The sequence below is a fragment of the Crassostrea angulata genome, chromosome 3 (genome assembly GCF_025612915.1).
Source record: "Crassostrea angulata isolate pt1a10 chromosome 3, ASM2561291v2, whole genome shotgun sequence".
NCBI classification, from domain to species: domain Eukaryota; kingdom Metazoa; phylum Mollusca; class Bivalvia; order Ostreida; family Ostreidae; genus Magallana; species Magallana angulata.
The window spans coordinates 50842823-50859488 of NC_069113.1; the positions used below are offsets into that span (position 1 = coordinate 50842823).

At 33.7% G+C, this 16666-nt stretch overlaps 1 protein-coding gene and 1 pseudogene across 2 annotated transcripts; both read left to right on the forward strand.

Annotated features, from left to right (window-relative positions):
* The first annotated feature begins 2825 nt into the window (after nt 1-2825).
* LOC128176732 (uncharacterized) lies at nt 2826-5491 on the forward strand. Of its 2 annotated transcripts, XM_052843248.1 has the most exons (3): nt 2848-2962; nt 3807-3841; nt 4479-5491. In XM_052843248.1, exon 3 carries the CDS (start codon nt 4496-4498, stop codon nt 5405-5407), a length of 912 nt encoding a protein of 303 aa, XP_052699208.1. In that variant the 5' UTR covers nt 2848-2962; nt 3807-3841; nt 4479-4495; the 3' UTR covers nt 5408-5491. The 2 variants fall into 2 exon arrangements, with proteins under 2 accessions (XP_052699209.1, XP_052699208.1); XM_052843249.1 differs by lacking the exon at nt 3807-3841 and having other exon boundaries at nt 2826-2962.
* Nucleotides 5492-6865: 1374 nt separating this feature from the next.
* Nucleotides 6866-8102, forward strand: LOC128176733 (uncharacterized; annotated as a pseudogene).
* Nucleotides 8103-16666: the final 8564 nt, after the last annotated feature.

Sequence of the window (16666 nt, forward strand, 5' to 3'; positions counted from 1 at the left end):
ACTGGCACATGGAATCCGTGGATTCTTTCTTTTAATATGTAATACATTTTGCTGCACCTTTGATTTGTTTTAAAAAAAAACCCACTATATTAGATATCTTAATTGTGGCATTACATCTGCCGAGAGGCCTTCAGCTGATCCTCAACAAAGATGCCAGTTCCTTCAATTTCATTTATTTACTTCTTGATTATAAGTGTAACTCTATATACCGTTACATGTATATGTTTTTCTTTTCTTTCAAGAGTTCCTGATATTAGAGCAATATTTCCATGTCTCTTGAAATGTATGACAAATGAGGCTGCATTTCAGTGATATGGTGGTGTTGTCCCTTTTTGCTGCATTTTTGTTGATAATTTATACAGACTTGAGATAATCCAGATATCATTCTAATTCTTCTTTAGTATTGTAGAAGCAAAACCCAAAATGTAAAATTTATGGATTTTTACTTTACTAAATAATATTAGTCTATAGATACACAAATCATATCTGAAAGATTTTGGTAGATCTCTCTGATGATAAAGTTGATCATGGAGCCTTCTCAAGGACAAACTAACACTGATGAGGTATAGTTTCACCATGTTAAACTTACCAGTAGATCTGTGAATCTCATTGTCAGTTCTGACACAAAATTGAATAGTAAAAAGGTGTTGTAAACAACTGGATTTTAATACATGTATATAAAAATAATAAAAATCAATTCAGGTATCTCAAGTCAGGAACATATGCCTTAGTCGGTAGGGATATATGGCAAACAAAGTTTTAAATTTTACTTGACTTGCTACTGTACAATGTACATATAATCATATACTGCTTGATATTCCAATACACTGCACTGTATTATCAAATACTCATCAAATTCAAATTTTACCCAGATTAGGATTTGAACCTAAATCCCTTGTGTCAAACAAGTGCTTTTCCATTAAGCTATCCAGGTTATTTTTAAATGAAATTGATGAGTTTCATAATGCATGTATATCTTACATAATTTTTTTATACAGCTCATTTTTGTTCGGATTTCGGCTCTTTCCCATTGCAAATATTTATACAGAGAATTTTAAAGAGTAAGAATGAATTTTAAAGAGTAAAAGAAAAGATTAATTATACTTATAATCTAATGCACAAAAGATGGAATTAGAATACAGCTTAATTTACTTATCAATAAAGACAATGACATTACATGTAGTTATTTGCAATTGACAAGTGATTTTTCCCAATTCAACAGCCAAGGACTGACTCCCTTTTGAAAACAGAAAAAAAATTCACTTTACTACATTTCTAGATCTAATGAAGAATTGTGACATTTAATTTTACTTACCTCTGGAGGCTACTAGGGATGGTACTGAACTAGCATTGACAAAAGGTGTTTGCTTCTCAAGGTGGTTGATCATCTAAGGTGTATCAAGGAGTATATTGTGCCAGCTCTACTCCATACCCACACTGGTCACTGTAGCTTACAATAAACAATTGTAAAAGGAAATTCTTCTGAGAATGAAACTAGCTGAAGTAATAGTGGCTTCAATACAAAATTATATACCTCTTGCAAAGAGTTATGACCATCTACTGATGGAATTCTCAGTCTTACAGATAAAATTTTAACAATTTTGGGCAGCTGGTCAGAAAGGATTTCATTGTGATTGTATTCTGTATCAATAACTATTGACAAATAATGTATATCATCATGCATGTCCTTATCAAACTATGCAAAAACTCTTTTTTAATTTATTCCAAGCTAAATCTAATATGATAATGTTAAATGATTGACATAGAGGAAATTCGAGCCATAGCACCTGCATTTCCAGTCATGTAAGCGTGGCCCTGCCGATTTTTTGGTGATTTTTATTAGTGTATAGCTTAATAGGTAAACTTGTCAACTCATTTAGAAAGTTAAGCCATCCTGGAGGTTGTTAAGGATGGAACTGAACTAGCATTGACAAAATTTGTGTGCTTCTCAAGGTGGTTGATCATCTAAGATGTACCAAGGAGTCTATTGTGCCAGCTCTACTCCATACCCACACTAGTCACTGTAGCTTACAATAGTATGAGACAATTGTCAAAGCTAGGAAATTCATCTAGGAATGAAACTAGCTGAAGTGACAGTGGCTTCTGTACAAAATTATATGCCTCCTCAATCTTGCACAGAGTTATGACCACCTACTGATGAAATTCTCAGTCTTACAGATAAAGTTACAATTCCACTCAAGACTGGTGTGGTTTTTAACATGTTTAATATTAACAAGGGTAGCTGGCCAGAAAAGATTTCATTGTGATGGTTTTCTGTATCAAAAACTATCGATAAATAATTCATACCATCATGTATGTCCTTATCAAACTATGCAAAAACATTTTTGTTCATTTATTCCATGCTATACCTTATAAATAATGTTAAATGATTGAAATAGAGGAAATTCGAATTATAGCACATGCATTTCCAGTCATGCAAGCGTGGCCCTGCCGATTTTTCGGTGATTTCTATTAGTGTATAGCTTAGGTAAACTTAACAACTGATTTAGAAAGTTAAGCCATCCTTGGTTAAATAATTATAGATCGATATTTAATTCGGGGGGTATGTAAACATTGCTAAAAAAACTGGGATAAATAAATAAAAGGGCTCTGACATATTCAAAAAACTACATTTTTCGATACAACTGATTCTCGTTTACACTCGGTAATGGTTGGTTGAATTAATTTTCATAGTCATAAGAAGATATTCCCGATTTTTTCTTCGGTGGTAAATTCCTACCTCATCCCAGTCGTGGAGGTCCCCATTTTCAAAATGGCGCCGGCTTTTACCTGACCCCAAAACGAAGTGAAAACGCAGTGGCGGGGGCGGGTACCAGACTAATAACCTTTCACTTTATATTTATATATCAATCTACATTGTAAACAAAACAAGGAACAGGGCAGTTTTAAAAAGGGAGAATGAGGAAATATCTTTATTAGTTGGATAAAGGAGAAACCTCGGGCAAGTATCCACACTATTTACCTGTATATTTCCAGTCATAGAAATTTAATCAATCTTTATTTGATTAACACGCATAAATACAAGTATCAAAAATATGTAGCTATGACGATGTTTCCAGAGAAAGAGTCCATGTTTACATACCCCCCGAAGGTACTTTTACTTTCGATATAGATGAAAAATGTTTAGCCGTTTGATTTACTTGTACACGTACTAAGTCAAACATTTTTTATTTCTTAATTTTAAATTTTTCTATGAAACACATTACGAGGATAGTCAAAAATTAAACAAGTTTAGAGAGTCATATATACTTGGTAATCAAATTATCTTTCAGTCAAATATTGATTTTTTACTATCAGTAAGTTGCCGTGTTTAGATGTGAATGTTTGGTTATTGCAACGTTATCATTAGTATTAATGTAAAGTTACAAGCGGGGTGAAGTGCTTGATAATATTATGTAAACAAGGCCTATAGACTGTTATTGTTTATAAAGGTTTTATACAAGTTAAAAATTAGTTTTTCTATTTTGATGAATGTTTTACTATTATTTTAATTATGATAAACCTCTATGTATATTAATTATGTATTCGGCAATTTCTTTTGAAAAAAAAACCAAGCCTAACCAAAACCTTGCTTGAAGAGAGCTGGACGGCTGTTATTAGGCTAATTGTATTTCTTAAAGACGGAGAGTTCTGTATAAACATGTAGGAAATTGAAAAAAAATATTCTTAAATTGTGACAACGAATCCCAAACGACGTTTGTAAACATTTGATGAGATAAGAAAGGTTTGTCAGATGTATAAACATTATGATAGATATATATAAACAATAGATTATTTCTATTTAGCGAAAGTTGGGGTGCCAAGCGGGTGGAGATATAAGGTAAGAAATATATTAATTGATGTCTTTATTAGTTCATTACACATTTTTCTTAATCACAAACTTAGGAAATTATCTTGTTTTTCATTATAATGCGGCCAACAAAAAAAATTCTTAGACGAATTGGTGTTTAGAGAGTTTTATATAATATCGTAATTCGTTTTGGGTTTTTTATATTGTATATTTACCTAACATTATAGTTATAATTTGACATACATGTACGCATTTTATGTACATTAAAGAAATATAACTAATTCTAGCCCTGTTTTAATATTAATCATGAATTAATATTTATGTCATTAGCCATGTACATGTACATGTTTATTAACATTGGGTAAAAATAATCACAATTTGAAATAATAAAATAAAAACTGCATGTTTTACTATATAATAGTCTTTTATTAGAATGAAATTCTTACTTTTAAATGCAAACTTTAAGGTAAAAAATGCATTGCATATTCATAAAATATTAATAATGTATTGTTGAAAAGGTGGCCTAAACAGTGTATATTTCTTTCATGGTTTAAGAACTACGCTTTAATATCTGGTTTTCTTTCCAAGTAAATTTTACCTAAAATAGTTAACTGGTTAACTTAAGTATGAATTTAAAGCTAACATTTTTTTAAAACATTCCGTTTAGATATTGAAGATAAGAAAATGGCTGAAAAACAGAGCACAAAGTTTCCTTTGGAGTCCAAAGTATTGCCAAATCCCAAAGCTCAACCAATCATGTCGCTCGTTATATCAAATGTTGGGGGTCCAAATGCGGGACAGGGAACGGCAAACAAACGGAAAAAAGCGATTGCTGGAATACTTGAAACAGTTCATCCAAACGTTGTTCTGTTTCAGGAGTTTCCTTGGACTGGAATACGGAGACACTCTACCTGGAAGAATATAAATATTCCAGCTAAATATGAGTATTTCGGCCACCAAGAAGCCAGTATTTTATATGATAAAAATGAATTAATTGTCAAAAAACCCAATCTTACAAGATTTGTTAGACTGCATGAAGAGATGACAAGAAAGGGAAAACTTACTACGGGATTTTCTCCTCTTGGAAGAATGTGCATATTGGAAATCAAAACCAAGGGCGTCCCTTTGTCACATTTTCTCTGTATCTCATGGCACGGTTCTCATAATTCAAAGAAGGAGACAGAAATAATAAACGAATTAAGAAATTTACTCGTCTTTATCGACAAAATTGCCAATCAAATGAAATTGCCATTTATCATTGCTGGCGATTTTAATTTACCGTATGAAAAGGCAAGCGCAGAGATCAATCAACATACCGTGGCTATTTATGAGTATACGCCCCTGAAAAGAAGAGAGGGCAGACTAATAGATTTCTACATAGCATCCAATACGCTACCCTTAGCCGACATAACGGCCGTCGACTGGGAAACAGTGGAGGGTGGAGAAGGTGCTACAGAGATATTTGATCACGATCCTGTCGTTGCCACGCTGATTGCGCACGTTCCAGATCCTTTGTCATTTGAAAAACGTAAATCCACAGGAACGAACAAATTATCAGAATCTGAGGGGAAATCGAGAAAATCACAATCGAATTAATATCTATTTTATATTTCCTTAAATTAATAGTTGAACTGTTATGTAACTTTTGTAAAAGCTGAAATACTAGTAGCCGTCGAGAACGTTTATGTCATTGATTATATTTATCTGATAATTGAAATTTCTTATTATATGTATGTAATAATATGTTGGGGTTTTTTTTTGGGGGGGGGGGGGTTATGTTTTAAGAGAGGAAATTAGATTCCATACTGTATTGTTATTTTGATAATTTTAAAGATATTTTACTTCCACGAAAATATCTGTAGATTGTATAAGACAAACATATTTATTAATGAAATTGTCCACTTAAACTCAGGAAAATATTTTTAATTTATATCATAATTTTAAATTATTTGATTTATATAAATGATGGAAATATCTCTATGGTGTTGTTTTTTTTTAAGAAATGGTATTTTTTGCATAATTTTATCACATAAAAGTATTTTCCACTTTTATTTATTTTTTTTTTGTAATCGTCTTTATTTACATCTACCATTAGACTCTAACTGTATGCTCTGATGCAAGAGAAAATGTATTTCTACTGAGACTTATTTTTTATTGGAAAAACTGTAGAGTTTTTCTTAAGTAGAATTCGAATGCATATTAATGAGCCGTGAAAGGGCTATATATAATACCATACAAATACTGAACGTGTAAAATTCGAACAAATTTGTACATATTATGTGGATAACCAAAACCTAACAATCTCGAACTGATACATGTAAGAGTAAGCCGTTTTTTAACAACGAAATAATATCAAAATGAATAAAATCTTATTATTATAGGCCCGTCATTCAAATGACCGTTGGAAAAAGGGTTGTAGAAGAAGGGTCGAACGTAATAACTTTACATGTAATCAATCTCGTAATGATTAGAATAATATAAAATATCAGTATGCAAACCATGTGTCAAAATACAAGAGGCCCACCAGCCTTGGAGGTCAGTTAAGTTAGAGTCTTTTAAAAGATGGATATGTATCTGTCAGGGAGTTTCATGTTTGCATTTTAAGCTTCACTTTAGAATCTAAACCTAAATCTAAGACTCTCTGACTTTTTGGAAGTTTTTGGTAAATAGTGACCTGCAGGCCTATTATAGTCAATATTTTATATAATTCAGTTTCATAAATAATGCAGACAATATGCATGCAATTTATTGCTACAAACATACAATGAACAGGTTTTTAAAGTAGATTTCCTAAAAAAGAACAAATTAAATTCAAAATAATCGAGTGTCAATTTACCTTGTTGTCAACTTGTTCATAGAAAATATTAGTAATATATTGCTGAAGAGGTGGCCTCAACAGTGTATATTTCTTTCATGGTTTAAGAACTACGCTTTAATATCTCTTTTCTTTCCAAGTAAATTCATCTAAAATAGAAAAGTTAAGTGGTGAACTTAAGTATAAATTTAAAGCTAACATTTTTTAAAAACATTCCGTTTAGATATGAAGATAAGAAAATGGCTGTAAAACAGAGCACAAAGTTTCCTTTGGAGTCCAAAGTATTGCCAAATCCCAAAGCTCAACCAATCATGTCGTTCGTTATATCAAATGTTGGGGGTCCATATGCGGGACAGGGAACGGCAAACAAACGGAAAAAAGCGATTGCTGGAACATCCAAACGTTGTTCTGTTTCAGGAGTTTCCTTGGACTGGAATACGGAGACACTCTACCTGGAAGAATATAAATATTCCGGCTAAATATGAGTATTTCGGCCACCAAGAAGCCAGTATTTTATATGATAAAAATGAATTAATTGTCAAAAAACCCAATCTTACAAGATTTGTTAGACTGCATGAAGAGATGACAAGAAAGGGAAAACTTACTACGGGATTTTCTCCTCTTGGAAGAATGTGCATATTGGAAATCAAAACCAAGGGCGTCCCTTTGTCACATTTTCTCTGTATCTCATGGCACGGTTCTCATAATTCAAAGAAGGAGACAGAAATAATAAACGAATTAAGAAATTTACTCGTCTTTATCGACAAAATTGCCAATCAAATGAAATTGCCATTTATCATTGCTGGCGATTTTAATTTATCGTATGAAAAGGCAAGCGCAGAGATCAATCAACATACCGTGGCTATTTATGAGTATACGCCCCTGAAAAGAAGAGAGGGCAGACTAATAGATTTCTACATAGCATCCAATACGCTACCCTTAGCCGACATAACGGCCGTCGACTGGGAAACGGTGGAGAAGGTGCTACAGAGATATTTGATCACGATCCTGCCGTTGCCACGCTGATGGCGCACGTTCCAGATCCTTTGTCATTTGAAAAACGTAAATCCATAGCAACGAATAAATTATCAGAATCTGAGGGGAAATCGAGAAAATCACAATCGAATTAATATTTATTCTATATTTCCTTAAATTAATAGTTGAACTGTAATGTAATTTTTGTAAAAGCTGAAATATTAGTAGCCGTCGAGGACGTTTATTTCATTGATTATATTTATCTTATTATATGTATGTAATAATATGTTGGTGGTTTTTTTTGTTATGTTTTAAGAGAGGAAATTAGATTCCAAACTGTATTGTTTTTTTGATAATTTTAAAGATATTTTACTTCCACGAAAATATCTGTAGATTGTATAAGACAAAAATATTTATTAATGAAATTGTCCACTTAAACTCAGGAAAATATTTTTAATTTATATCATAATTTTAAATTATTTGATTCAAATAAATGATGGAAATATCTCTATGGTGTTGTTTTTTTTTTTTAAGAAATGGTATTTTTTGCATAATTTCATCACATACCTTTATTTACATCTACCATTAGACTCTAACTGTATGCTCTGGTGCAAGAGAAAATGTATTTCTACTGAGACTTATTTTTTATTGGAAAAACTGTTGAGTTTATCTTTAGTAAAATTCGAATGCATATTAATGAGCCGTGAAAGGGCTATATATAATACCATACAAATACTGAACGTGTAAAATTCGAACAAATTTGTACTTATTATGTGGATAACCAAAACCTAACAATCTCGAACTGATACATGTAAGAGTAAGCCGTTTTTTAACAACGAAATAATATCAAAATGAATAAAATTTTATTATAATAGGTCCGTCATTCAAATGACCGTTGAAAAAAGGGTTGTAGAAGAAGGGTCGAACGTAATAACTTTACATGTTAACAATCTCGTTATGTTTAGAATAACATAAAATATCAGTATGCAAACCATGTGTCAAAATACAAGAGGCCCACCAGCCTTGGAGGTCAGTTAAGTTAGAGTCTTTTAAAAGATGGATATGTATCTGTCAGGGAGTTTCATGTTTGCATTTTAAGCTTCACTTTAGAATCTAAACCCAAATCTAAGACTCTCTGACTTTTTGGAAGTTTTTGGTAAATAGTGACCTGCAGGCCTATTATAGTCAATATTTTATATAATTCAGTTTCATAAATAATGCAGACAATATGCATGCAATTTATTGCTACAAACATACAATGAACAGGTTTTTAAAGTAGATTTCCTAAAAAAGAACAAATTAAATTCAAAATAATCGAGTGTCAATTTACCTTGTTGTCAACTTGTTCATAGAAAAAAAATACTTGTTCACTATACGCTCTCACAGTGTCACCCAAAACTCGTTCTCCATGCACGAAAAAAAAAACCCAACTCAACTATATATATATATATATATATATATATATATATATATATATATATATATATATATATATATCGTTGAGTTGGGTTTTTTTTCGTCGTCATATATATATATATATATATATATATATATATATATATATATATATATATATATATATATGACGACGATTTTGTAAGTACCTAATCAGGGTTGACGTCAATTTTTGAAAAAAAGAGACATTATTTGTATTATAAGTACACTTGAAAACAAATAACCTATTTCCTTTAAGATACAAAACATTCTGGCAGTAAAGACTTATAATAAACAGTCCTTGGTGACCTTCAAATTCTGTTCCACGTGGGAATGAAAATCAGTTCTATGTCCCAAAAAATTGCTAGCCCGACTCGTCCGTCACCTTCAGAAGCAAAAGGTCATCTTCTTAGCTTTAGTTACATAGTTTTATAAATGGATACCAAGTTTTCAGTTTTAATATTAAACGATTGTTATACCAAAATAAACCTTAACAAATCATAAAATAAAGCATATGTATCGGACAGTATGACAGAATTGAAATTTTAATTTAAAACTATATACATGTAGACGTACACTTTAACCACGTAGCGCAAAATTCAGTTCATTTAAAAAACAGTTTATAACTCTGAACTTGGAGTCAATTTTCAACGGGGTCAGTTTTCAACGTGTCGAGGTATTCAAAGTTTAGAAAAGTCTTTTTCAAGCTGTTAAAAAATGACCCCGGATATAAATTTCACGACTTTTGGTCTCAGTTTTCAAAGTTGAAAAATGACCCCGGGTCAATTTTCAACCCGGGTCTATATTCTTCGTTACACCGGTGTATAACATCTGATCCAAGTTATGTTATATCATATTACTTGTAGTTAGATATTAACTTAAATAAATATCCTGTACATAGATTTAAAATAATAATGAAAAGACAGAAGACGTTAAGATTTTTCTCCATCAAAGATATGACATTAAAGTTACTTTATTCAAATACTCGTTCATTTTACAATATGAGTGTCTGGTGATGGGTTGACAGGACTACCCATTGGCAAACCGGATCGGGTGAATTTTGATTGGTCGGGTTACATCTATCAACCGGTCCGTCGTATAGGTGTCCAAAATGTGGAACAACGCCTCCAAGTTATTGGTATCTGCAGGAACATAAAAAATTACATGGCATTTTTCTTTTACCAGAATGACTGTATTTTTCCAATATGTGGTGCATCAGCATATCTGCAGAACTACGTGGAACACTTTATTTGGAATTAGATTCCTAATGTGATCATGCAACACTTCTGAACTTTAGTTACAATGTATAATTCATTTCATACAGCTATATTTTTAAGCTTCCAATACTATAAATAACATTACAACAAAAGTATGCTACTAAAATTGCATGTAGATCTTTCTAATTTTGTTTTCTACTAGTATTTCTCACTAAGATTAATTATCAAAAATAATATGCCTTCGAGTTTGATTGGTAATCTTGTAATGTTCATTAAGCATATTTATTTAGAATATAGATTGATTAACTATTTATTATGGTGTTCCGATGGGGCCACTCCGACCTTCCGACTTTCGCCTTTACGTCGAGTTGCGAGAGTGTGAAGTTGCGAAGGCGAAAGTGCAAAGGTGCGACGACGAAGGAGCGAAAGTGCGAAGATGCGAAGGTGAAAGTGAGAAGTTGCGAAGGCGAAGAAGCGATACTACTATCGCTACTTCGCCATTGCAACTTCGCACTCTCGCCTTCGCATCTTCGCGCTTTTGCCTTCGCCTTTTTATAATTGTGGAGCTCTCTATCGTTTAAAGACAATTTTAGCTGTATAAAAGGACATCTGAAGCAGATGATGAACTTTTTAGAATTTATTTTCAACAGCCTGCGCAGATCCATGACTTTTTCTTGGGGGGGGGGGGGGGGGGGGGGGGGGGTCGATGGATAATTATATTTGTCGGGTCGGGGGGGGGGGGGTTCCAAGACATATTTTGGAGATTTTATTATATATAATTAATAAAATTAAATTATCCGGGGGATGGGATCCCGACCCTCTCTCCCCCTTTGCTGCATGTGTGAAGTTATATATATTGAATTTTCCAAGGGGGGGGGGGGGGGGGGCGGACCCCCTCTCCCCCTCTAGATCCATACATGAGCAAGGAGTGTCGCATAATGAAATTAGAATGTTACTGTGTAAACAGACAGCTGGTAAGTGACAGGAGTCTGGAAGTGCATATGTATACATTATGGCGGACATTACATTTTATGTGGAGTATATAATGATTAGGCATAAAAACATTCATATTAAGCACAATGGCCTAGGGCATGCGTACCAGTAATATCATGGATTAATCCACAGGGGCCAAGCCCGTTTTAACATTAATTAATTTCAATGTAACCATGAGTAATAAAGATTTATTTATGGTTACATTGAAATTAATGTTAAAACGGTCTTGGTCCCTGTGGATTAATCGGAAAACCTTGGCGAGTACGGTGCCTGTATCAAATTCTATGTAATCGACCGAGACTTTCTGAATGCTATCAAAAAAGGCGAAGGCGATAGTGCGAAGTTGCGAAGGCGAGAGTACGAAGTAGTATCGCATCTTTGCGCTTCGCCGTCGCATCTTCGCACTTTCGCCTTCGCAACTTCGCACTTTCGCCTTCGCAACTTCGCACTCTCGCCTTCGCAACTTCGTACTCTCGCATCTTCGACCTAAAGGCGAAAGGGCGATGGTCGAAGTGGCCCCATCGGAACACCATAGTATATAGTTTGTTTTTCAAAAGATAATCTTATCAATAGAGTCATAATTTTTCGATAAGAATAAGACTTTGGCAGTGTTAACTACTACATGTAAATACTTACACAAACAACTGTTAATAAGGAATTAGATACATTGTATTCAAGTTACCCACCAAAATTAACCTAGGATTTTCACTTAACTTACAATTTATAGCTAAATAATTGCCCTTAACATATGAATGCAGATAAACTGCCATGTGGAATTTTTTTAAGAAAACATTTATAATAAAAACTTACCTCCAGAACGTTTTAAGTTATCGATGTTGTATGAGGTACATATCTGTCCCAATGCAACAAGATACAGGACGATGAAGATTCGTAGACTACTCGCCATTTTAATCCAGACGTCGACAGAAGGCATGCATCCCTTTATATAGAGCAATCCGAATAATGCCACATACCCGCCACCCCCAAACACCATTAGCGGCAATTAGTCCTTAGTATCATCACAGGAAGTATTAAGATTGTTGATATGTTCGATCTCTTATACAGGGAATTACTTCTTATTTTAGTTTTGGACAGTAATCAGTGCATTAATTAGACTCTTGAGTGTAAAATTTAATAATTGCATTTAAACGATCTTAATGTCAGATTGTTAAGTGACTATGTCGATAAAATGGTCGAATAAAGGTAGCTCAAATTTGATCGAATCGATTAGAATCGGCAACAAAAGAGGTGTAGTTTAAACTTGCTATCATGGTATATCTTTGTATTCTAGATGTAATCTGCACTTTGCACAGATTTTTTGTACTTGTACTCTCTCTCTCTCTCTCTCTCTCTCTCTCTCTCTCTCTCTCTCTCTCTCTCTCTCTCTCTCTCTCTCTGTGTACATGTACACACTCAAAAAATGTCACATAGTCCCAGTCTATCGTGTCTAGAGATTACAGGGCCTTGCCATGCATGCAATGAACCTCTTGTTCACATCACCAGGCTTCAGAAATAAAGTAGCGTGTTGTGACAGATTCCTGACAAGATGGGGTTCTTTTACTCCTCATCCGGTGAAAGCTATTTAAGAACCTTGCTTTAATACTATAAATGAAGTGGGTTTTTTTTTTTTTTTACAATATCCGTGAGTCAGTTTAAAATAGCATTTTAACGGTATTCGTCTATTTAAAGTGAAAAATTGTTGTTTGAATGGTTGCATACATGCAGATTATGATTGAATTAAAATGGTTAACTGTGGTAAGCTACATACGTGGAGTTTATTGTATTTTGTCAGAAGCATATTACTAGTAAATTCGTCTTAATTTATTGTGGAGTGTTAAATCATATATTATATGGAGAATTGCAAAGTTTGTAAATAGATAATATAGTAAACGTGATTATTGAGCACTTAAAATGTTTGTCATTTTCAAAAAATACTGTACAATTTTAAAACAGTATCAGCCGAGTTTTGTGATTTTTGAATGAATTAATTGACATTTTCAAAAATCACTGTCAAAATAAATTACATGACGATTTACCTTGTTCAAAAAATAATCATAGGCGTCGGAACCGGGGGGGGGCTAGAGGGGGCTTAGCCCCCCCCCCCCCCCCCCCACTTTTTTTGCAAAGTTATACTTAACCATTAGGCACATAGCATGATAGAGGGTTCAGCCCCCCCCCCCCCCCCCCCCACTTATCATCGGAGGACAGATTATTGTACCTAAATTTACCTTGAAAGATTGAGAAGTTAGATTCAGAGGCATATTAGCTCCCCCCCCCACCCCAATTGTAAAAGACCACTTTGATTTGTTTTTAATTTTTTTCTGAACTCATGTCTTACTTCATCGTCGAAAACCCATGAGCACGGCCACTCTCTCATGTCATCCGAGAGTGATCGTAGGTGTCCGACGGTGGTCAACCTTAATATAATATCTATGGAAAAAACGACGTGCATTCATTTTGTATATATTTGATGCTGTCTGACCCCCCCCCCCCCGATTGTTCTTATGATCTACTTCATTTAAATGTGCTATACATGTATATCTATGTCTTTTCTTTTAAGTCTTTTTTCTCTTGTCTTTATCAAGAATGCTCTTTTGTAATGATCCTCTATCAAACATTTTTGTATGTACTTCTGACGATTTGTTTCTATGTTAAATCTTTATATTTGTTCCTCTTTTAAGCACTGTGTTTGGTTGCAGTGAAACTGAATAAACCGCTGAATACCGGTATGAACTTCGTCTTATGAATATCAGATATGTATGCCCCCAAGGAAAGGGGTGGGATCCAACCCCTCGCCCCCCCCCCGCCCTTTTTAAATGCGTCAATAAATTCTCAAGTTATAATTTCTTTGGAAGTAAATGTGTTTTTTTTTTCAATTCCATCAATTTAAAACTTAGTATTTAATCGTAAAACGTAAATACCGAAACAGAAATTGATCAATGAAAATTGCATTGGGGTCTATTTGCATTAAGGGTCCTCCACACACCTGGGAAAGGTTCTGCATACAAGCCCATTCTTCTAAATTACCTAAAGATATGGATTTTTAGCATGTTTTGGGGGGGAATCAGCTTTTTTAATTTTACCGCTCTTCATGAAAATAAAAGTCCCTGTTGTATTCGAACTCGGGACTTGCGGGTTGGTAGACCGAAGCTAAACCCATTGCATACAGAACTTGACATCATATTATGGCGATATTATAAACTGTTTCACAATGCGTTCAAAGCGCCATGTTGTGACGTAATTTCATAAAGAGTAGAATTCATAGGTGTCGAGGATCCTTAAGATCTTCAATATTGAATATATATGCAAATGGTTATATTCATCGTGATGAATTCGATACACAGATCAATTTTGTGTACAATAAATAGAAAGACCGAAGGATTTTACTACATGTATATATGAGTTAATTTTAAAGAAGCATTATTATGATTTTAGATTTTTTTTCAAGACTCTAGTAAATATAAGATTCAGAACTAAACAGCAAATCGTGTTTTTTTTTTACCAAGATCTTAATGGATCAGTTAGTATGGTACAGCAGCATTTATAGTACGATTGTGCCAATACTCGATCGGTACTCTTTCCTGAAAACATATTTTCGTTACAGGAGAAACTTCCAAGCATTTTTATCATTGATTTATAAATATTGAATTCAGATCAACAATGATTCAAAATTCGGTTTTGTTTTGTTTTTATGACTTTTGTTTCCTCTTTTCTTTCTTACAAAAGCTTATATCACGTTAAGGTCCCCCGAGTCACTCAGGTGACCTATTGCAATTGGTCTTCGTCCTTCGTTGTGTGACGTACTTTGTGCGTCGTCCGTTAACAATTTTTACATTTTAACTTCTTCTTGAGAGGCCAAGGGTTACCATTTTTAGTTTGAAGGATCTCTAGGATAAAGGCAATCTTAAATTGTGAAATTTATGACCTTACCTTTAATGGGGCCTCATGGGCGTGGCCAAATATGCAAAAATGTCCTATTTTCAAAATATTTCTCTACTCCCACACACGTGGTGGAAAAAAAACTTATGCACGGTTATGATGTCTGTGAAACCATCAACCAAAATTCTGTAGTTCCACAGTATACAGTATATTAGGAGATAAACTGAATGCGTGAATCTAATGTTCGTGAATCCCTCATCCAGAATTGTAAAATTCATGACTCTTGAGTCAAGGGTTTATGCCCTTTTGGCGGGGCCAAGATGGACTCAATGTGGATATAATATTTCATCTGTACTTTCACAGTCGTGGGAGATCAACTAATACACTGTTATGTCCACGATGTCTTCTCCTGAAATTCACAGCCAATGGAGGAGTTAAGCGGGAGGTGATTGACAAATACTAGTATGGCCGTTCAGTGAACATGTTTTTTAAGGTCACTATATTAATTAATTCTAATTTGAGATCTACTTTAATTACCTGTGCATTGTATACTTGTAGCAATAAACTGTATACATGTTGTGTGCATTATAAATGAAGCCGTGAATATTATAAAAAATAATTAAATTAAACGCCTGCAGATCTTTTTTTTTTCTCGGAAGTTTAAAAAAGCAGTAGTGATAGTCAGAGGCGCCTTGGATTTTGAATTAGACTCCAAAATAATGAACCTTAAATGCAAACTTGACTCTATGGCAGGTACATCTGAGCGATATGGTACTCAGGTGACCGTCATGGCCTGTGGGTCTCTAGTTTATGAACATTGTCAAACAATTAGATGTTCTTTCTTCCATCATTATAGTTTTTCCCGTATATAGCCCAGCGTGTAGTAAGCGGGACCTTCTATTCTAACTTTCAAGGATCAATGGGTGTCTGAATCTCACTTCAATTCTTTATTTTTTTTAAATATTGTTATAGCCCACCTATTTTTATCAAAACATTCATATTTTGACCTTTACTTCTTGATATAATTGGATTATTTGGAAAATATATTAAATCCTGGAAATAACGGCCAAAATTCAGGTCCCTGTGTGTTAAAACCGAGTAATGTCCATATCTATAGCAGAATAGAAGCATGCTGCAATGTTCTGAAAACAAGTTAAAGGAAAAAAGGAGAAAAAACCCAAATGTACAAGAGATGAATATAACGTTATTATGTTCCATTATACACTCAAAAGATTTCCCTTTGTTTGTCGTTATTTCAATTTCATTGCAGAAGGTGGGTGTGTGTTAAGCGTTGGATGGAGGCCTGGGGTGTTAACCTTTATTCTTCAGGTTTTTTTTGCTTTTAATGCAAAAATATATTTACAATAAAAAATGTCTTGTTTACATAAATAATTGTGAGATATGCACTTTTCTTGTTTAATATGAAACAAATAACATTTGAATTCTAGTTGACCACTAGTTAATCACATTTTTCTCAACTCAAATCGTGACCGTGCCCCTTTAACTTGCTTGGCCAGCTTTTTTTTTGGAAATCAAGCATGA

What these genes read in the sequence shown, in the direction of transcription:
- LOC128176732 (XM_052843249.1), top strand. Translation starts at nt 4,496, where the DNA reads ATGGCTGAAAAACAGAGCACAAAGTTTCCTTTGGAGTCCAAAGTATTG.